Genomic DNA, 21,606 nt, shown 5'->3' on the forward strand with positions numbered 1-21,606 from the left:
CTCGGCCTCCCAAAGTACTGGGATTACAGGCTTGAGCCACCGCGCCCGGCGAGATGTTGGTTTTATAAAGGGCTCTTCCCCACTTTGCTTAGCACTTCTACTTCCTGCTTCCTTGACAAGAAAGTGCCTTGCTTCTGCTTTGCCTTCTGCCATAATTGTAAGTTTCCTGAGGCCTCCACAGCCATGCTTAACTGTGAGTCAAACCTCTTTCCTTTATAAATTTCCCAGTCTTGGGCAGTTCTTTATAGCAGTAAAAACGGACTAATACAACCATAAATATGTTTATTCCTGGACTCTTAACTATTTCATTGATCTATACGTCAGTTTATGCTGGTATGCCTTGATTATTATAGCTTTGTCTTAAGTTTTGAAATCAGGAAATAGGAGTTTTTCTTTTCTGTTCCTTTTCAAGATTGTTTTGGTTATTATGGATGCCTTGAATTTCCATATGAATTTTAGCATTATCTTGTCACTTTCTGTAGAGAGACTGGCTGGGGTTTTTTTTTGAGATTGCATTAAACCTGTAGATCAATTTAGTGAGTATTGAAATCTTAGTCCATTTTGTGCTGCTATAACAGAACATCTGAGACTGTGTAATTTATAATGAACAGAAATTTACTTTTTTACCATTCTGGAGGCTGCAAGTCCGAGATCAAGGCACTTGACCTGGTGAGGGTCTTCCTGCTGCATCGTCACATAGTGGAAGGCAGAAGGGCAGGAGAGGGCTTGCCCTTTAACCTCAAGCCCTTTCATAATGGCATTAATCCATTCATGAGGGCTTTTGGGTCTTGTTTCCTTTTTTCTTAGTTTGTCTGGCAAAGGTTTGTCAATTTTATTTATCTTTTCAATAAACCAACCTTTCATTTCCTTGATCTTTTGTATTATTTTCTTGGTTTCAGTTTTGTTTATTTGTTCTCTGATCATTATTTCTTTTTTTCCAGTAATTTTAGGCCTGGTTTGCTCTTGCTTTTCTAGTTCTTTAAGATGCATTTTTAGGTTACTTGAAGATTTCTTTTTTGATGTATAGGCACTTACAGCTATAAATTTCCCTCTTAGTACTGCTTTCATTGTAATCCCATAGGTTTTGATATGTTGTATGTCCATTATCATTTGCTTCAAGAAACAATTTCCTTAATTTCTTCATTGACTCACTGGTTGTTCAGGAGCATATTGTTTAATTTTCATATATTCGTATAGTTCCCAAAATACCTCGTTATTAATTTCTAGTTTTATTTCATGGTGGTCAGAGAAGGCTTGATATTATTTCAATTTTTTTAATTTCTTTTTTTTGGAAACAGGGTGTTGATTTCTTTTTTTTTGAAACATGGTATTGCTGGAGTGCAGTGGCATGATCATAGTGCACTGCAATCTCCATCTCCCAGGTTCAAGTGATTCTTGTGCCTCAGCTTCCCTTGTAGCTGGGATTACAGGTGTGTACCACCAGGCTTGGCTAATTTTTTTTTCTTTTTAGATAGAGTTTATCTCTGTTACCTAGGCTGGAGTACAGTTGTGCACTCTTTGGCTCACTGCAACCTCCTCCTCCTGGGTTCAGGTGATTCTCCTTCCTCAGCCTCTCAAGTAGCTAGGACCACAGGCATGCGTCACCACACCTGGCTAGTTTTTGTATTTTTGGTAGAGAGGGGGTTTCACCATGTTGACCAGGCTGGTCTGGAACTCCTGACCTTATATGATTCGCTCGCCTCGGACTTCCAAAGTGCTGGGATTACAGGTGTGAGCCACTGCACCTACCTAATTTTTGTAATTTTAGTTGGGACAGGGTTTTGCCATGTTGGCCAGGCTGGTGTCGAACTCCTGGCCTCAAGTGATCTTCCTGCCTCAGCCTCCCAAAGTGCTGGGACTACAGGCATGAGCCACTGTACCCAGCCATTGTTGTTGTTTTTAATGTTTTATGACTTGTTTTTTGACCTAACATATGGTCTATCCTTGAGAATGATCTATGTGCTGAGAAGAATGTATATTCTGCAGCCATTGGGTGAAATTTTCTGTAAATATAAATTAGGTTTTATAGTGCAGATTAAGCCTGATGTTTCTTTGTTGATTTTCTGTCCGGATGATCTGTCCAAGGGTGAAAGTGGGTCGCTGAAGTTTCCTGCTGTTATTGTATTGGGTTCTATCTCTGTCTTTAGCTCTAATAATATTTGCTTTTTATATCTGTGTGCTCCAGTGTTGGGTACATATATATCTACAGTTGTCATATCCTCCTGCTGAATTGACCCCTTTATCATTATATAATGACTTCTGTCTCTTTTTATGATTTTTTGTCTTGGACTCTATTTTATCTGATGTAAGCATAGCTATTGCTGCTCTTTTTTAGTTTCCATTGCATGAAATATCTTTTCTGTCACTTTATTGTCAGTCTGTGTGTTTCTCTATAGGTGAAGTATGTGGGGCTTGTTTTTTTAATCCATTCAACTGCTCAGTGTCTTTTAACTCTCTATTGAAGAGTTTAGCATGCTTATATTCAGTGTTTTTATTGGTAAGTACTTAATCCTGCCATTTTGCTATTTGTTTTCTGGTTTTCTTTTCCTTCTTTCCTCCCTCCCTCCCTCGTCCTTGCTTTTAGTGAAGGTGATTTTTTCTGGTGGCATAATTGATTTTCTTGCTTTCTATTTTTTGTGTATCTCATGAATGTTTGTTTTTTCATGTATGTTTTTTTATTTGATGTTACCATGAGGCTTGAAAATATCCATTATTTTATTTTCTTATTTTTGAGATGGAGTTTTGCTCTTGTCGCCCAGGCTGGAGTGCAATGGTGTGATCTTGGCTCGCTACAACCTCTGCCTCCTGAGTTCAAGCGATTCTCCTGCCTTACCCTCCCGAGAAGCTGATATTACAGGCACCTGCCACCACACCCTGCAAATTTTTGTATTTTTAGTAGAGATGGGGTTTTACCACGTTGGCCAGGCTAGTCTTGAACTCCTCCTGACCTCAGGTGATAAGGCTGTCTTCGCCTCCCAAAGTGCTGGGATTACAGGCATGAGCCACCACGCCAGGCCCTGTCCATTACTGTAAAGTGATGACAACACTGATTACATAAACAAGCAATAAGAGAACTAAAAATACTCTAACTTTATCTCCTTGCTTCTTAACTTGCTGTTGTTTCCTTAATGTGTTTTTGTACTATGTCTTGAAAAGTTGGTGTAGTTATTATTTTTGATCGGGTCATTAATCTTTCTGCTAAAGGCCAATAACCCTTAGATTTGCCATTTTGTGGCTATTTTTTAGATGTTGTAGCCTTGCTTAATTTTTTTTATTTTTTTCTTTTGTTTCCTCTGCATTTTCAAATAGCCTATTTTCAAAGCTCACTAATTCTTTCTCTGCTTGATCCATTCTGCTGTTAATAGACTCCAGTGCATTCTTCAGTATGTCAGTTGCAATTTTCACCTCTAGAATTTAATTCTTGTTAAATTTATCTGATAGAATTCTGAATTTCTTCTGTATGTTATCTTGAATTTCCTTGAGTTTCCTCAAAACAGCTATTTGGAATTCTTTGTCTGAAAGGTTATATATATATCTCTGTTTCTCCATGATTGGTCCTTGGTGCCTTATTTAGTCCACTTGGTAAGCTCATGTTTTCCTGGCTGGTCTTGATGTAGATTTTTGTCAGTTCCTGGGCGTTGTCATGTTAGGTATTTATTGTTGTTTTCACAATCTGGGCTTTGTAATATGTACCTGTCCTTCTCGGGAAGACTTTCAGGACTTGGTCTCCAAGCCCAATAATGCTGTAGTTCTTGCAGACTTGTAGACTTGGATAAGATCCGGAAGAATTCTGTGGATTACCAGGTAGAGATTCTTGTTCTCTTCCCTAACTTTTTATTTAAAAAAAAAAAAAAAAAGTGAACAACTAATGGCACGTCTCTCTATGCCGAGCTGCTTGGAGGTGGGGGTAGGGTGATGCAAACACCCCTGTGGCCACCACCACTGGAACCGCCTGGGTCAGATGAATCCAGTACAGCCCTGGGTCTTGCCTAAAGCCCTCTTTAACCACTGGCTAGCTACCACCTGTGTTCGCTCAAGGCCCTAGGACTTACAATCAGCAAGTGGTGAAACCAACTTTGTGTCCTTCCCTTCAGGGCAACAAGTTCCCCAGGCTCCAGGCATGTCCACAGATGCTATCTGGGAGTCAGGGATTGGAATCAAAAACCTTAGAAATCTACATGATGCTCAAACTACAAGACAAAGTCCTTCCCCCTCTTTCCTGCCCTTTCCACAGCCAGAGGAACCTGTTTCTGTGGCTGTAACCAGCACTGGCCCACAAGGAGTTCTGCCAGGCCACCACTGATGTTAATTTAAGGTCCAAGCGCTCTTCAGTCAGCATGTGCTGAGTGTTACTAGACCTAGGACCCATCGTTCAGGACAGGTTCAGAAATGTTGTCCAAGAGCCTAGGCCTAGATTTGGGAACCCCAAGAGTCTGCTTGGTGCTCCATCCCACTGTAACCAAGCTGATACCTGAAGCCAGCATGTCTCAGACTCTCACTCAAGGCCCAAGGCATGCTCCCTGGGTAGTGTTGTTGGTTATTCAGAGCCCTAGGACTCTTCATTCAGCAGGTGATGAATCCTGCCAGAATTGAGTCCTTTTTTTCAAGCCGGTGAGTTCCCTTCTGGCCCAGGGTATGCCTAGAAATGTCAACAGGAGCTAGGGCCTGGGATGGAGGTCTGGGGCTCATCCTACTGTGGCTGAGCCTAGTGTCTAAGACAAAGCCCTCTTTTCTTTCTTTTTTTTTTTTTGAGATGGAGTTTTACTCTTGTTGCCCAGGCTGGAGTGCAATGGCGTGATCTCGGCTCACTGCAACTTCCACCTCCCAGGTTCAAGCGATTCTCCTGCCTCAGCCTCCGGAGTAGCTGGGATCAGGCATGTGCCACCATGCCCAGCTAATTTTGTATTTTTAGTAGAGATGGGGTTTCTCCATGTTGGTCAGGCTGGTCTTGAACTCTTGACTTCAGGTGACCTGATCTGCCCACCTCGGCCTCCCAAAGTGCTGGGATTACAGGCATGCGCCTCCGTGCCGGGTAACAAAGCCCTGTTTACCCTTCTCTCTCATCCTCAAGCAGAAGGAAGAAGTCACTTTCGTTGCTGTGAGCTGCACTGCCTGGGTTTGAGAGGAGGGGTGGCACAAACACTCCCTTAGAAGCCCTGTCTGATGTCTTCCTAGGTCATGCACTGCCCCAGTCCACTGGCTCTAAGCCCAGCATAGCACCAGGATTTGGTTAGGAATTGCAGTCCTTGCGTCCTAGACTGCCTTTCACGTTCACTTTGAACCCAGAGTGCTTTATCCTATAGTGGTGAGGCTTGAGGAAACTCACTTTCTGGCCACTCATATGGACGCTTTCCCTCTGGCAACAGCTGGTCCAAATGCTCCCTCCGTGGGCAGACACCAGCTGAGTTCAGCATGGTTTTGCTTTGCACTGTGACAGGGCGGCACTGAGTTTAATGTGCAGTCTTCAAATTGCTGCACCCTGCTTTCCCCGGGTGCACACAGATTATTATCTCACCTCACACAGCTGCTGCCAGGGGAGGGGCCAGGGATGGTGCTGGCGATTCAAGACTGCCCTTCCTACCCTCTTCATTGCCTCTTTCAGTGATACGAAATTAAAACCAGGCACTGTGATTACTCACCTAGTTTTTGGTTCTTATAAAGGTGCTTTATTGTGTGCAAATTTTTTGGGGGTGGGCTGTACAATTAATTGATGGAGCCTTCTATTTTGCCATCTTACTCTGCTTTGTAATTTTATGTCTTTTAAAAGAAGCTGAGATAAGAAAGCAAGTATATTTATAGTTTGTTATATTAACCTTCTTATTTACCATTTTGGTTCTCTGTTTTTGTGGATTTGAGTTACCATCTGGTGTCACTTCCTTACTCTAATACAGTTTTACTCCCATCTGACTCCTTCATGTTGTTATTATCAAATGTATTTCTGGCTGGGTGCAGTGGCTCATGCCTGTAATCCCAACACTTTGGAAGGCCGAGGCAGGAGGATCACTTGAGCCCAGGAGTTTGAAGCTGCAGTGAGCTATGGTCACACCACTGCCCTTGAGCCTGGATGACAGAGGGAGACCCTGTCTCTAAAAAAAAAATTAAAAAATAAATAAATGAATATTACATTTCTATATGCTGTAGACCCAGCAATGCAACCGTATACATGTTTTATACAGTTGCTTGTTAAATCAGTTAACAGAAGAAATATGCAGTTTGTGTTTTTAATTATCTTTACCTATGTTCTTTTGTTCCCCTGCCACTTAGATTGGGATTACTATTTGGAGTTAGTTACTTTTGGCTTAAAGAACTATCCTTTGTATTTCTTGTAAGGCAGGTCTGCTAGCAGTAAATTTTTTTTTTAATTGCATTTTAGGTTTTGGGGTGCATGTGAAGAACATGCAAGATTGTTGCATAGGTACACACATGGCAGTGTGATTTGCTGCCTTCCTCCCCTTCACCTATATCTGGCATTTCTCCCCATGCTGTCTCTCCTCAACTCCCCACCCTCCGCTGTCCCTCCCCTATGCAGTAAATTCTTAAGCTTTTGTTTATTTGGGAATGTTTTTGTTTTCATTTCTTTATTTTCTTTTCCTTTTTTTTTTTTTTTTTTTTTGAGACAGAGTCTTGCTCCTTTACCCAGGCTGGAGTACAACGGCACAATCTTGGCTCACTGCAACCTCTGCCTCCTGGGTTCAAGAGATTCTCCTGACTCAGGCTCCTGAGTAGCTGGGTTTACAGGCATGTGCCACCACACCTGGCTAGTTTTTCTATTTTTAGTAGAAATGGGGTTTCACCGTGTTGGCCAGGTGATCCACCTGCCTCAGCCTCCCAAAGTGAGATTACAAGTGTGAGCCACCACACCCGCCCTAGCTTAACCTATTTTTATTCCCAGTTCTTGGCCTTCACTTTATCTTCAACATGTATGACTTGCAGTTCATGTATTTTAGAAGTATACAAAAGTAACTCCGAATGCTAGATTTTGGTGTGAAGAAGATTCACACTTGAGATTACTATAAATTATTTTAATGAACATGTTGTATTACATTTTCTGATTTTAAGAGCAATAAGTACTTACATAAGAAGAAAAAAAAAACACTAGACTCCTGATATAAAAGTCAGTATCCCCCTGCAATCCCATCCCCCAGATATATACACTATCAAGGTAATATGACGTTCTATAAACTTTTTGTTGTAGCTCCAGCAGGAGCCTGTGGTGTTGTTCTGACACCTCCTATAGGAACAGCAGCAAGTTCCAAGGCTGTCCTCTTCACTGTAGGGTCTCCTCCACACAGTGCGGCGGCCCCCACTTGCACCCACATGCTCCTTCGAACGAGAACAACCTCAGGTAAGGAGCATTTGTTATGTTACAGTCTTTGGCTAGTATTTGGAATGTAGTGTTTTGACAAATGACTCAGTATTGTAACTTGGACAAGTCACTTAATTCTCTTGGCTTCAGTTTCTTTATCACTGAAATGGAGATTACTATTTTCATTATCTTAATGGGTTATAAGAAGTAAATGAGGCAACATTTGTGGGAAAAAAACTTTGTAAAATGCTATATTATATATTAACATAAATATGTTGTATATAATATATGACTTACGACTTCTTCATGAGGAAGCAAATCATATATGGTGTTTCTTATCTATTACAGGTTTCCTTTAGTAGACCCAATAAACCATTCAAAAATGATAGTTTGTTTTTGTTTTTTTTTTTCCAAAGAAACTTGTTTTGAATGGCTGTAGTGGCTCATGCCTGTAATCCCAGAACTTTGGGAGGCCAAGGCAGGCAGATCACTTGAGGTCAGGAGTTCTAGATCAGTCTGGCCAACATGGTGAAACCCTGTCTCTACTAAAAATACAAAAATTTAGACAGGTGTAGTGGCGGGCGCCTGTAATCCCAGCTATTCAGGAGGCTCAGGCAGGAGAATCACTTGAACCCAGGAGGTGAAAGTTACAATGAGTCAATATCACGCCATGGCACTCCAGCCTGGGTAACTAAAGCAAAACTCCCTCTCAAAAAAAAAAAAAGAAAGAAAAAGAAACTTATTTATTTTTTAAATTTTTTGTACTTTGGGCCCCAATTTTTGCACTTAATCCTATATAGAGTTAGAAGGCTAATAGATTTGTTTTATCATTTATACTCTGTAAATAGGTTAATACCAAAAATTAATAAAGTATTTAGATTGGATTTGAAATAAATAATTTGATGTCATCTTATCTGTTGTACCATAAGTCATCTTATTCTAAATAAGTTGCTAATCAAGATATCAGATGAATAAGCAAAGGATAGAAATAGATAACAAGAGAGAAAATAGAGCTAAAATCTGATTTTTAAGGTGATTAAAAATCTTAAATAAGAAAATACCATTTTAAGAAAGTAACATTTTATATCTGTTAACTATAGCAACATTTTAAAAAGTATAATGCCCAAGACTGGGCATGGTGGTTCATTCCTGTCATCCCAGCACTTTGGGAGGCCAAGGTGGGAGGATCGCTTGAGGTCAGGAGTTCGAAACCAGCTTGGGCAACATGGTGAAACCCTGTCTCTACCAAAAAAAATACAGAAATTAGCCAGACATGGTGGCATATGCCTATAGTTCCAGCTACTTGTGAGGCTGAGGTAAAAGAATTATTTGAGCCCAGGAAATCAAGACTGCAGTGAGCTGTGATCATGCACTGCAATTCAGCTTGGGCAACAGCAACACCCTGTCTCAAAAAAAAAAAAAAAAAAAAAGTATAATGCCCAGTGTTATTGAGATTTAGTAGGATCTATGTCTTTACTCAGGGCTGTGTTAGAGAGTAATACGGCAGTTCTCAGGCATGGTGGGCTCACACCTGTAATCCAAGCACTTTGGAGGCCAAGGTGGGTGGATCACCTGAGATCAAGAGTTCAAGACCAGCCTGACCAACATGGTGAAACCCCATCTTTTAAAAAATAAAAATAAAAAGAGAGAGTAATACAGCAGTTCCTAGGAAGAGCTGTAAAAATGTGTATTAATTTCTATGCTAATTCCATTCCTTCTTATACCACTTTGAACTATTTATCACAAAGAAATTATTTAAGAGGGAACTACTGTCTGCATTTCATTACAGTGCTTTTTGTAATCTGAATAAAATCAGAAATAGTATAAATGACTCCAGACAAGCATTATATAATATATATGAACTTAATGAACCACTATGCATCCATTGAGTTTTATAATTATGAGGCCCTGTGGAGCAGCAAGGAGAAATGAATATGGTCTAAATTTGTTTAAAACAGAATATAAAAAGCTAGCTGTGATGATGCCTAATATAAAATATATAGATAAGGAGTAACAGTGAACAGGGATAAGTAGAAACTATTAATATCCTCAAATAGTACATAGGCGTTCAGTGAGTTTCTTTTAACATTTCCTTTATCACCTCGGCAGGTTTGTTCAGTAAATAAGAGTAGGAGTGGGTGTGAAAGTCCTAACTCTGGACACTTCCGTGTATCCTCTGTTTCCTTGTAGTGGGCTCCAGCAACTCGGGGGCCTCTCTGTGCTCTGCGAGTGGCTGTGTGTGTGTGGGGTCCCCACCTGGCCTGGGCTTCGGCTCTTCCCCTCCAGGAGCAGAAGCAGCTCCCAGCCTGAGATACGTGCCTTACGGTGCTTCGCCTCCCAGCCTAGAGGGGCTCATCACCTTTGAAGCTCCTGAACTGCCGGAGGAGACCCTGATGGAGGTATAGAAGAGACTGTAGTGGTGTGAATGTAATGTTAATCCAATATGAGAACATTCTAGTGATGACAAGAACAAAAATACATTAAGTAGTTATGAAGTTATGTTCTCTTTAACGTGCCTTTTCTATTTGAAAAATATTGCTGGTGTCGTTTTAGATTAGTGTTGACAGTGACAGTCATCCATAGTAAGCTTTGGTTTATAGGAAGAAACACATAGATTCTATGTTTTTTGTTTTTAATTCAAGTTTTATTTACTGCTTACATGATTTTAAAGCATGATCTGTCTTAAAAATGTAACTTAATTCTCAAACTTTGCTTTTCTTCACAAGATAAAAATAACACATTTAAACTCAGGTTTTAAAAAATAATAATTTGTAATGCTAGATGAGTCCTTAATGCAGGAATGTACATGGCACCTGCCAAACAGACTAGATGCTCATGTTTGTAGATCAGTACTTTGCCTCCATGGTGCTCCTTCTACAGGGAAGAACATGTACGCAATCTGCAGCATGCCGAGCACCATCTAGACAGAACGAGAAAAGTTAGTTTTATGGTGTGAAAGCTGTGCCTACTCAGTTCTGCAGATTCGACTCTAGTACGGCTCTCACTGGAGCAGGGTGTCCTCTGTCCCTGGATACAGTGACGACAGCCTGAGTTTTAAATTAAAATGGTCAGCTCTCTAGACTGAATACAGAGCAGATTCTCTCTCCTTGAAGGACCTCCCATATTTCTATTTTGTGTGAATGATAATTAAACATTTCACCTAAAAGTTATAAAATATTGGCCACGAAACTTTAGTAGTCATTTTGTAGTTTTAGTAATTTTGAAAATATATCTAATCCAATTTAAAATGGGAAAAACAATTCTGAGTTTTCAGTCTCCGTCAAGTTACACATGTGTTACATCCTAGTACATGTTCCAGTACTGAAGCAGTAGTCCCATATGCTGTCACAGAGCAGAGAGACTTTTAGAAGTCAAGTGGCTTATTCTCCTGACGGTAGGAAAATGATTCTCATCTTTCTTTAACTATAAAAGAGTAGGAAACGTTTAGGCTTATTTGGATTTCAGGATACATTTATAACTAAAAACAGATCTCAGTATAACATTAAGTCTAGAATACCCTTTTTTTTTTTGAGGTGGCATCTTGCTCTGTCACCCAGGCTGGAATGCAGTGGCGCAATCTCGGCTCACTGCAGCCCACGCCTCCGGGGTTCAAGTGATTCTCCTGCCTCAGCTTCCCAAGTAGGTGGGACTATAGGCGCGTGCCAGCACACCTAGCTAATTTTTGTATTTTTAGTAGAGATGGGGTTTTGCTATTCAGGCCAGGCTAGTCTTGAACTCCTGACCTCAGGTGATCCACCTGCCTCAGTCTCCCAAAGTGCTGGAATTACAGGCATGAGCCACTGCGCCCAATCCAGAATACCCGTTTTTAAATGACAGCTCTCTGAATGCTGTTATGTCTACCCACACTCTCCTCTTTAACTAACTGAAAAGGTCATAGAAATTTAGAGCTTTGGCATTAGTAATCTCCGTTAACTGAAAAACCACCAGAAATTAAATAAAGCTACCCTGAAATTATAAGAAGTCAGTAGAATTCACAGTATCAAGAGGTATGATTTAGCATGTGTAGTATCCTTATAATCTTGGTGTCTAACTTGTCACGTTTTTGTCTCATGTATATTGATTTAATCATTCAGCTTTTCTTTTTCTGGTGAAAGCACAGTGACCCATCTTTAGAGTTTACTTATGTGGGTACTCTGATACATATACACAAACACATGTGGTTTCAGTGTTCATTTTCTTACCAGCTTTCTGAAATTAAAAAAATTTCAGTCTCCTTTGGTCATTTTGATACTCATAAGTATAGAAAACATTATCAGTGGCCATGGTTTATGTACAGAAATGAATATGTACCTATTTTTAATCTGAAATTTTCTAAGACAAATTAACTTTGCTTCAGCGGGAACACACAGATACCTTACGCCATCTGAATGTGATGCTGATGTTCACCGAGTGTGTGCTGGACCTGACAGCCATGAGAGGAGGAAACCCTGAGCTGTGCACATCTGCTGTGTCCTTGTACCAGATCCAAGAGAGTGTGGTGGTGGACCAGATCAGTCAGCTGAGCAAAGACTGGGGGTGGGTGCCCCCTCTGTCATTCATTTCCAGGCTTTTCATGCTTTCTCTAAACTTGTGTCTAAGTTGTCAATATTGTTCTCCACTGAAGATCATATCTCATTATTAAAAGCTAGGAATCTCAGTTATTTCGTTGTGCTAGATTTCACTATGTGAGCCAAGACCTGGAGATTATGCAACCTTTCCTTGTAAATTATACTGCTGAAAATCTTCTATGTAAAGAGATTATATTGATTTTTATCTGAGTGTATCCCTTATTTTCAAAGTATACACATCTTTCACAATGCCTTCTCCCTGGAGAGTTTACTTGTGCATTAAGAAGTTAAGGAGGGCTGGTCACAGTGGCTCATGCCTATTGTAATTCCAGCACTTTGACGGGGTGGGGCGGGGGCCAGGATTGCTTGAGCCTGTGGGTTTGAGACCAGCCTGGGCAATATGATGAATCCCTGTCTCTACAAAAAATACAAAAATTAGCCGACAGGGTGGTGCACCCTTGTGGTCCCAGCTATTAATATCCGGGAGACTGAGGTGGCAGGATCCCTTCAGCCTAGGAAGTAGAGGCTGCAATAAGCCAAGATGAAGCCATTGCACTTCAGCCTGGGGGACAGAGCGAGACTCTGTCTCAAAAAAAAAAAAAAAAGAAAAGAAAAGAAAGAAAGCAAGGAAGGTGCTTTTCCTTTATAGATAGGCAATTTTAATGGGGACCTGATGTGTAGAGTGCCGCATCTTATGTTAGTTCACAAGATAACCCTCTGCTACTGTCTTCTGGGTGCAGGCGAGTGGAGCAGCTGGTGTTGTACATGAAAGCAGCACAGCTGCTTGCGGCTTCTCTGCATCTTGCCAAAGCCCAGATCAAGTCCGGGAAACTGAGCCCATCCACAGCTGTGAAACAAGGTATGGGAGAAGACAGCATGCGAGAGTTTCTGATGAGTACTTATTGTTATTTGTCAATATTCTTAAAGGGAAATTAAGAATATTGGTTATTAGCTAGGTTATTAGCTTTTCGCAATTTAATTGATAGAAGTGAGAAGTTCATTATTCTCAAACTTTTCACATTGAAGGAGATAACATGAAAGAATTCTATTTCTGGTCCTTTTTTTTTTGAATGATCACTTAGGGCCACCTTCCCTATATATCAGCAGGAAAGATATGTATCAATGCATCTTTATTTCTGGAGGAAAATTAAAATTAGTTCCCATCTTAACTTTCTTTCAGTTGTCAAAAATCTGAACGAACGATATAAATTCTGCATCACCATGTGCAAGAAACTTACAGAAAAGCTGAATCGATTCTTCTCTGACAAACAGAGATTTATTGATGAAATCAACAGTGTAACTGCAGAGAAACTCATCTATAATTGTGCTGTAGAAATGGTAACCCTTTCTAAGGTTTAATATTGTATAGTACTGCTTATCTTTAAGTATCTTTTTAATTTAATATCTGACATCTATCCTTTTAAAAGATATTGAATGTATTTGATGTAATTACAAATCCATTTATCACATCTCTTATTAAACACTGCTGGCATTAGGCATGATCTAATCTTTTTTCTTTTTTTCCCCTAGACTGCTTGGCAGGATTTTTTTTTTTTTTTTTTTTAGATAGAGTCTTGCTCTGTTGCCCAGGATGGAATGCAGTGGTGCAATCTCTGCTCACTGCAGTCTTCGCCTTCTGGGTTCAAATGATTCTCCTGCCGCAGCCTCCTGAGTAGCTGGGATTACAGGCACCCACCACCACACCTGGCTAATTTTTGCATTTTTAGTAGAGATCGAATTTTGCCATGTTGGTCAAGTGGTCTCAAACTCCTGGCCTCGGGTGATTTACCCTTCTGGGGCTCCCAAAGTGCTGGGATTATAGGTGTGAGCCACCTCGCACAGCTGATCTAATCTTTTTGTAATATGCATCTAAAAGCATTAGTAGGATCTGTTTCTGCATTTTCTATTGTTAAAGAAACTTTGGCTTGATAACAATCTTAGAAAAACCACTGCCTTATTAATCAATCCACACAAATTCATGTGCTCAGGTTCCACTTACTGATTTTACTGAAGTATAGACACAAAGTAAAGCCTGCTTTTCCAATTTTCTGGTTATAATGGAAATAATTTCTTTTCTCTCTCTCTTGGGGAAAAATTGCTCTAAAGTTTAGATAAAAATAGAGGCTGTTAAAAAAGTAAAGTGGGGAAAATGTATTAGCCAATCATATTTCTTTTCTTTTTTTTCTTTTTATTTTTTGAGATGGAGTTGAGTTTTGTTGTCCAGGCTGAAGTGCAGCAGCATGATCTCAGCTCACTGCAACCCCTGCTTCCCAGGTTCAAGCGATTCTCCTACCTCAGCCTCCTAAGTAGCTGGGATTACAGGCATCTGCCACCATACCTGGCTAAGTTTTGTATTTTTCATAGAGATGGGATTTCAGCATATTGGCCAGGCTGGCCTTGAACTCTTGACCTCAGGTGATCTACCCGCTTCAGCCTCCCAAAGTGCTGGGATTAGAGGCGTGAGCCACTGCGCCTGCCTGCCAATCGTATTTCTAACACATTAATATAACAGATCCCTCTTTCTATTTTCCATTTATCTACTTTGAACTGTGCTGTTATATTACATCTGTGGCCTTATTTTGAAATTTATTAAAATAACCATAGGAAAACAACTTTGGAATAGAAATTCTTGACAAAATATAATCTGCAAACTATTCAGATGAATAGTATGCACTGCATCACTGTATGCTGAGGTGAGACTTCATGTAATAAATTAATTTTAGAATTTTGTGCCAGAAAAATGTTCTCCATAAGGAATTATAATGCTGTTTTTCCTTCTCAGAATAAAGAGTCGTGTAACTTAATAAGTTCCTTCTTTCATCATGGCTGCTTAGTGAGCTTAGCGGCATTAACACATGTTTAGTTATTTCTTTTTCCTTGTCCTGGCTCTGATTTTCTGTATCATTTTATTTGCTTTATTGTTAGCTGCTTGAAATTATTTTTTTGATTGGCAGAGTATAGCTAGGTGCAGTGGCATGTGCCTGTAGTCCCAGCTACTTGGGCAGCTGTGGCGATAGGATTGCTTAAGCCCAGGAGTTCGAGATTAGTGTAGGCAACAGAGTGAGACCCCACCTCTATAAGAATGCATAAATAAATTTTAAAAATTAAAAACAAAAAAAGATAGAGCATATTAACAAGTAAATTAGGATACTGATTCCTGAGAGTTCTGATATTTAATGATTAAAGAGAAAATCAGAATGTCCATGGAGAGACCCCTGTGAATATGCTACCATCCTCTCTTTCTGGAGAGCCCCTTCCCACATTTTTCCTCACCTAATTTACTTCTGCTGTTGTTGCTTTATGATTCAGCGGAAACAGCACCTCCTGGAAGCTTTCCATAATCATCTAGTCCTTCCATAATGTGGGTTAGAGGCATCCCCTATGTATTCATTACCATCCAGTGCTTCCTCCTGTAATACCATGTGTCCCTCAGAATTAAAACTGCATTTTTTGCAAGACTGTATCTCCCTCCAGACTGCAAGCCCTCATTCATTGTAGGCACAGTGCCTGGCACTTAGTAGGTGCTCAGTAAGTATATTTTAATGAATGAATAACTATACCCAAAAATTATTTGACTGGAAAAAGAAGCCAATAAAGCCAGTAAGTGACTATTAGCATCATTTAATTATATTACTGTAACAAAATCTGCTTTAATGAAATTTCATGTTACCGTTGTGTGAAAGTGTATGTTTAAAGTCAGCTTTTTAGTGAAGTCATAAAAAAGCCAGTTTAAAAGGGTTCTAGTACAAATTTTATGAGGCGTACCTCTGAATACCAGAAGGCTATGTTTGAAAGCAGAATGACTTTATCAAGTTGCTTTTATGTATTGCTCATCCCAAAGAATCTTTGAATTTATGTAGTTTTATAGACTATATCACTTTACCAAAATGTGTTAATTTTAGGTGATTCCATTTAAAGGTACATTGCCCAAATGGATTTGTATTTTCTTGAAAAAATTGAGAGAATTGTGTTTTTGTTGACTGGTTCCAGGTTCAGTCTGCAGCCCTGGATGAGATGTTTCAGCAGACCGAAGACATTGTGTATCGCTATCATAAGGCAGCCCTTCTTTTGGAAGGCCTAACTAAGATTCTACAGGACCCTGCAGATATTGAAAATGTACATAAATGTAAGTTGACTTACAAAGTAGTTTATTTATTGACTGCAGTTTAGTTGTCCACCACAGGCATAGTACAAAGAGCTTGGAGTTTGGAATCCTGCCTGGATTTGAATCTTGGCTTTCCAACCTTGAGCAAATCACTGAGCCTTTGTGTGGCCTCAGTTTCTTTTTCATAAGATGGGAATAGGGCAGTGCAGTGACTCACGCCTGTAATTACAGCACTTTGGGAGGCCAAGGTGGGCAGATCACTTGAGGTCAAGAGTTTGAGACTAGCCTGGGCAACATGGGGAACGCCGTCTCTAATAAAAATACAAAAATTAGCTGGGCATGATGGCACATACCTGTAAGCACTGCTACTCAGGAGACTGAGGCAGTAGAATTGTTTGTTGGCTTTTAGGAGGTGGAGATTGTTAGCTTTTAGGCGGTTGTTAGCTTTTAGGAGGTGGAGATTGCAGTGAGCTGACATCGTGCCTCTGCATCCAGCCTGGGCAACATAGCAAGACTCCATCCCAGGTAGGTAGGTAGATAGGCAGATAGGTAGGTACATGGATACATAGCTAGATAGATGCATACACAGATGGATACATACATAGATACAGCAGTGCCTGCCTTGCAGGGCTGTTGTGAGGATTAGAGGTGATGCCTGAAAAGTACTGGTGACTGCATAATTCATCTTTAGATTTCTACACTGCATTACTTTGTTGGTGGGTGTGTGTTTGTATATGTAGAAGGACTTTATTATTAGATGCAACTGTTTTAAGGACTCTTGGTGACTCCTGTGAAACTTCTGTATACTGCAGATTTGGTATAGATAGCAGAATGGAGATTGATGGGATACCAGGATGTTATTACTTAGCACATACAAGCCCAGTAATCTGGTTTTTTAGGTGGAGGTGGCGGACCTCTTGGAGTGTGTGTGGTCATGCTACATTTTGAGTAGCCACAGGAGGATAGCAGTTCTAATATTATTTGCAATTACAAGCAAGCTAGTTACCTAGCAAGCTAGCTAATGTGCTTACCTGAATTTTACTACTGTGCAGCACTAAGCCAGAAGTTATATCTAAACTATTACCAAGCAGAAAGAAGAAAACACATTCAGCACTGTTAACTTTGGGGCAAAGATAGAATAGAGGTGACAATATAGTGATTTTTTTCATTAGTTCTTCATTTTTGTTATTTTATTTCTAGATAAATGTAGTATCGAGAGAAGACTGTCGACACTCTGCCATAGCACCGCAACCGTGTGAGCAGCAGGTTCATCCCATGGACCGGTGGTGGGAACATGAGGTGATGCCTTTGGGATTACAGCTTGGGTTCTGTTACCCCATCCCCAGGAAACTGTAGCTTCTTAACTGGTGACTACCAAAGAACAAGCAGTGATTTCAAAAAGGAAAAACAATCCAAAAACTACATATTTGTAGGAAATCTGCCTTATCGGAGAAGTCACCCTCCCTTTTTCTCTGTAGAAGCAAGAGTGTTGGGCTCCCAGTTTGGACTCATTGAATAAATGTACCTTAGAACTAGGATAATTGGTACAGTTATTCTTAAAGATAATTAAAAGTGAAACAAGGTGAGTGCTCCTCACTCAGTTCATCAGAGCAGTGTGTGAAATTCCATGTGTTTGCTGAGGTATAAAGGGAAAAGTATTCACCCCTCATCCAGGCAGTTTGCTATATGGAGTAAGTTTGTTTAAATCTGAGCATGCATCTTTAAACAGCTCAGGAAGAAATAGCTTAAGAAGAAGTGAAACATGGATCTGGGAAGAAATTTTGAAATCATGAATTGGATCTAATATGGACACATGTTAATCTTCCAAAATCTTTCATATTGCACTAATTTATTAAAACAACTGTGTATTGGATTTTGTAATTTAACTGAGGCACAATGGACTTGTTTAAAATATTTTACTTGATTGTATACATACACCCTTTCCAGAATTCACATGTAATCTCCAGTGAACTTTTAAGTGGTTAAACTTGTATTCATGTGAACCTTTGCAATTTTTTTTTTTTTTCTTCATCTACACCTACAGATTTTCTCAGCAATGTTTTGAGTTGCTGGTTATTAGCTCTTGGTTCCATTTTTTATTGTGCATGCAGAATGTGCATTGATGCCTGTGACCTTAGGTTTGTTAAAAGCTAGGTTTATTTGGGCAGTATTAGAAAAAAAATCATGGATCAAGAGATACTCTTGAGAATTTGACTAGGGCCAAAACAAAGTTGGTGACCTAACGGGTTGTTAGTGGTGTGGCGTTCCTACATGAAGTGAGTGGAAAATGAAGTTCGTTTTCTCCTAGGAAAATGGGCAGCTCTCTTCAGCCTAATGTGTATTTTTCATGTTAATCCTGACAGTTGACCAAATAGTTAGTCATGGAGAATGAGGCAGTTAACTTAATATCCCTCCAGGAATGGTTCCTGCCTTGTGTATTATTTGGTTTCTTTTACTTACCTGCTTGAATACTTGAATAAACCATTCACCAATTTTAATCCTTTTATTTTAGTCCCTTTACGTAAAATAATCTGAACTGTTTGACAAATTGCACAGAGCTCTTTGGCATTAATCTAATTTTAATGTACTGATAAAAACAAACATGGTTTTCCTTTACTTTGACAAAGTAATGTAATTTTTACCTTATTTATCTGTATGAAATTCCAGTAGTTAATTTGAACATTTATTTATATGATGTTTGTATTTTAGGTCTTTAATACAGTGTTTCTACCTCTCATTTGTAACTGCATGCATTATTCTTGAAGCTAGGTAAAACTCACTGAATTGTTGTGTAATAGCCTTTTTATTATTGCCTGTACAAATGTATATTAAGGTCAAATAAAACTGACAAAGTGTTTCTAGGGTGTAGTTGGGTACATATTAAGTGGCTTGTTGAGCCAGATACTTCGTTAGTGAGTTTAGAGACTTGACCATGAATATCCTTTGTCCTGCCCCAGGATTTAGATTTTGGCGACTGTCACGCAGGCTTCCGGGAACATAGACTGTTCTACCTCCCCAGCCCTAATTGTTATTAGTGATACGTTTTTGTGTATAATATTTTTTGTTCACAGTGAAATTTCATTCATGTTCTCTCAGTTATCACCTGTGTTATCTCAGTTGTAGGTTTATTCTGTCCTTTCCTCTCCGTCTCCCATTTCTTTTTTAACACAGGTTGAAACAGGTTCAGAGAGGGGAAGTGACTGGCCTAAAGTCAGGAACTAAGCATGCAGTCAAGCCATGCTTTGTGACTTTCAAGTTAATTCTTCTTGTTCTTGTATAATAAGGGTCTTGGGGTAGATGGTGTGTGTGAAAGAGTGAAATCTCAACAGCAGAAAAGAATAAACTGTAAATTCATGAGTAATCGTTCTGGTTGTACTTCCATTATCAAGGCTAATTGTAAGAGATTTTGCCTTGAGTATAGCAATAATAAACAAATGCTTTATGTTTCCCTGAGTATTTTTTAATTTCATGTCGTGTTTCTTAGAGTGGAAATATACCAATTCACACATTGATGAGTTGACATCTGTTTTTAAGCCATAACCTGGAAAATTGCTGACTGGCTATTCCTACTGTAAGGTTTTGCTTTAACTATATGCTCCACTGGACTTGGAGGCCTGTGCTCTGGATAGTTTCCTATAGTCCCTGTCCCCTCCTTCCACTGAACAAAGTAAGCAGAGCAACGATTGTTCTGCTTCACTGGAGTGGGGACTAGAGGCCAGGGTGGAGGGGACTATTAGGGTCGGGCTGCCTCAATCTCCACAGTAATAAGGAGGAAGTTGAGTTGGACACAGTGGACATGAGGCCTGGAGTGGGTACCCCAAACCCATGCATCTTAGAGTGTCTGAGTCCCCAACGTCCCTTCTGCATGCCAGGGGTGCTCTGTGCAGCCATCCTGTGACTTCTTTGGTCCAAAGAAGGATGGCGTCCATCCCTCCCTCCAGCTCTCTGCTCTGCTGAGACCTTCTCCTCTCCACTCAGCCATTTGCAACAGCTTCTCTCCTGACACTTGTCTGGGAGTATCAAGTTTAAAAATTATAACACCAGATTTTGATAACTTTAGTTGAGAGAAATAACCTCCAGTGAAGACTGATAAGTAACTTACTGCCTAAAGTCCCATGTTCCCTTGTCTCCACCAAGAGGAATTACCAGAGCAGCAGTTCTGTCCGTGAGTCCCATCTAGGAGCTTGAGGGGATTTTTAGGGGCAGGATGCCTTGGTCTGCACAGTAATGAGGAGAAGTTGAGTTGGACACAGTGGACGTGAGGGCCTGAACTCAGATATCTGAAAAATCCTTATTATTTGGCTAGGCACAGTGGGTCACATCTGTAATCCCAGCACTTTGGGAGGCCAAGGCGGGCAAATCATCTGAGGTTGGGAGTTCAAGACCAGCCTGACCAACATGGATGAAACCCCATCTCTACTAAAAATACAGAAAATTAGCCTGGTATGGTGGTGCATGCCTGTAATCCCAGCTACTCATGAGGCTGAGGCAGGAGAATCACTTGAACCCGGGAGGTGGAGGTTGCAGTGAGCTGAGATCGCATCATTGCACTCCAGCCTGGGCAACGAGAGTGAAACTCTGTCTCAAAAAATAAATTAAAATAAATCATTATTTTTTGTTTGTTTTTGAGGCGGAGTCTCACTTTTTTGCCCAGGCTGGAGTGCAATGGCAGATCTTGACTCACTGCAACCTTTGCCTCCCTGGTTCAAGTGATTCTCCTGCCTCATTCTCCTTAGTAGCTGGGATTACAGGCATGCACCACCATGCCCAGCTAATTTTTTGTATTTTTAGTAGAGACGGGATTTCACCATGTTGGTCATGAACTCCTGACAGGTCATCCACCAGCCTCAGCCTCTGAAAGTACTGGGATTACAGGCGTGAGCCACCGTGCCCGGCCAAAATCCTTTTGTTAATATTAGTGGTTAGCACAGGCTTTGGAGGAGGACTTCACACTTTTAACTATGCTCCCTGCTTGTAGTTTCCACAAGCAGTCTTAAATTCTTTCTGAAATAAAGCAAAGTTGATCAGTATTTCTCAAGGATTACTTGGCAGGCAGTAGCTATCACTCAGCGAACTTGGTATGGTTAAGTGCATCCTAAAAGCATCTGTGCCTATTTCTAGACAGCCTCAGACCACTTTCTTCTGGGTCCTGGACCCTAGAATCTGCAGCCGAGTCAAGCAAGCTCTTGGGTCCCTCTGAAGTCTTATATTTAGCAAAGCCCTGTGAGAATCCTTTTATTGGGGGAGAAGTCAAGATGATGCATCAGAGGAAACCACATCAGAAACAGTCCACCTAGAGAAACACTGCAAACAGGAAAACTGACAACTGGCCCTGAGAAATCACAGACTTTGTGCAAGAGGTGAAGCCCAACTGGTAACTGATCAAAGTGAATTCAGGGATCAGACTCTATTAGGGAGAGGAGCAGAGGCTGAGATCCTGCTGCCAGTGTGCCCTCGCAGAGTGGCCCATCAGAGGCTGTGCAGAGATGGCCACAGAGCCAGTGCCCAGCCCTGTGGAGCCCCGGGGCACATGTGGTCCCGAGTGGAGCCGTGCCTGGTACTCTGAACAGGTGGAATCAATCTGTAGTTTTCTCCTTTTATCACAGAGCGTGGCTGTCCTTAGGCCT

General features: G+C 40.5%; 1 protein-coding gene across 3 annotated transcripts in view; it reads left to right on the forward strand.

Annotated features, from left to right (window-relative positions):
* Positions 1-19,427, forward strand: part of ULK2 (unc-51 like autophagy activating kinase 2) — a 111,593-nt gene extending 92,166 nt beyond the window's left edge. The window contains exons 20-26 of one of the 3 annotated variants that reach the window (XM_017514905.2): positions 7,196-7,345; positions 9,497-9,705; positions 11,664-11,842; positions 12,615-12,733; positions 13,055-13,212; positions 15,865-16,000; positions 17,180-19,427. In XM_017514905.2, coding sequence (XP_017370394.1) covers positions 7,196-7,345; positions 9,497-9,705; positions 11,664-11,842; positions 12,615-12,733; positions 13,055-13,212; positions 15,865-16,000; positions 17,180-17,238 — 1,010 coding nt within the window. In that variant the 3' untranslated portion in view covers positions 17,239-19,427. The remainder of the gene's footprint in view (positions 1-7,195; positions 7,346-9,496; positions 9,706-11,663; positions 11,843-12,614; positions 12,734-13,054; positions 13,213-15,864; positions 16,001-17,179) is intronic. The other 2 variants (XM_017514906.2, XM_017514907.2) reach the window with 2 other exon arrangements.
* Positions 19,428-21,606: the final 2,179 nt, after the last annotated feature.

Source organism: Cebus imitator, unplaced genomic scaffold (genome assembly GCF_001604975.1).
Source record: "Cebus imitator isolate Cc_AM_T3 unplaced genomic scaffold, Cebus_imitator-1.0 Scaffold538, whole genome shotgun sequence".
In the NCBI taxonomy this organism is placed as follows: Eukaryota; Metazoa; Chordata; class Mammalia; order Primates; family Cebidae; genus Cebus; species Cebus imitator.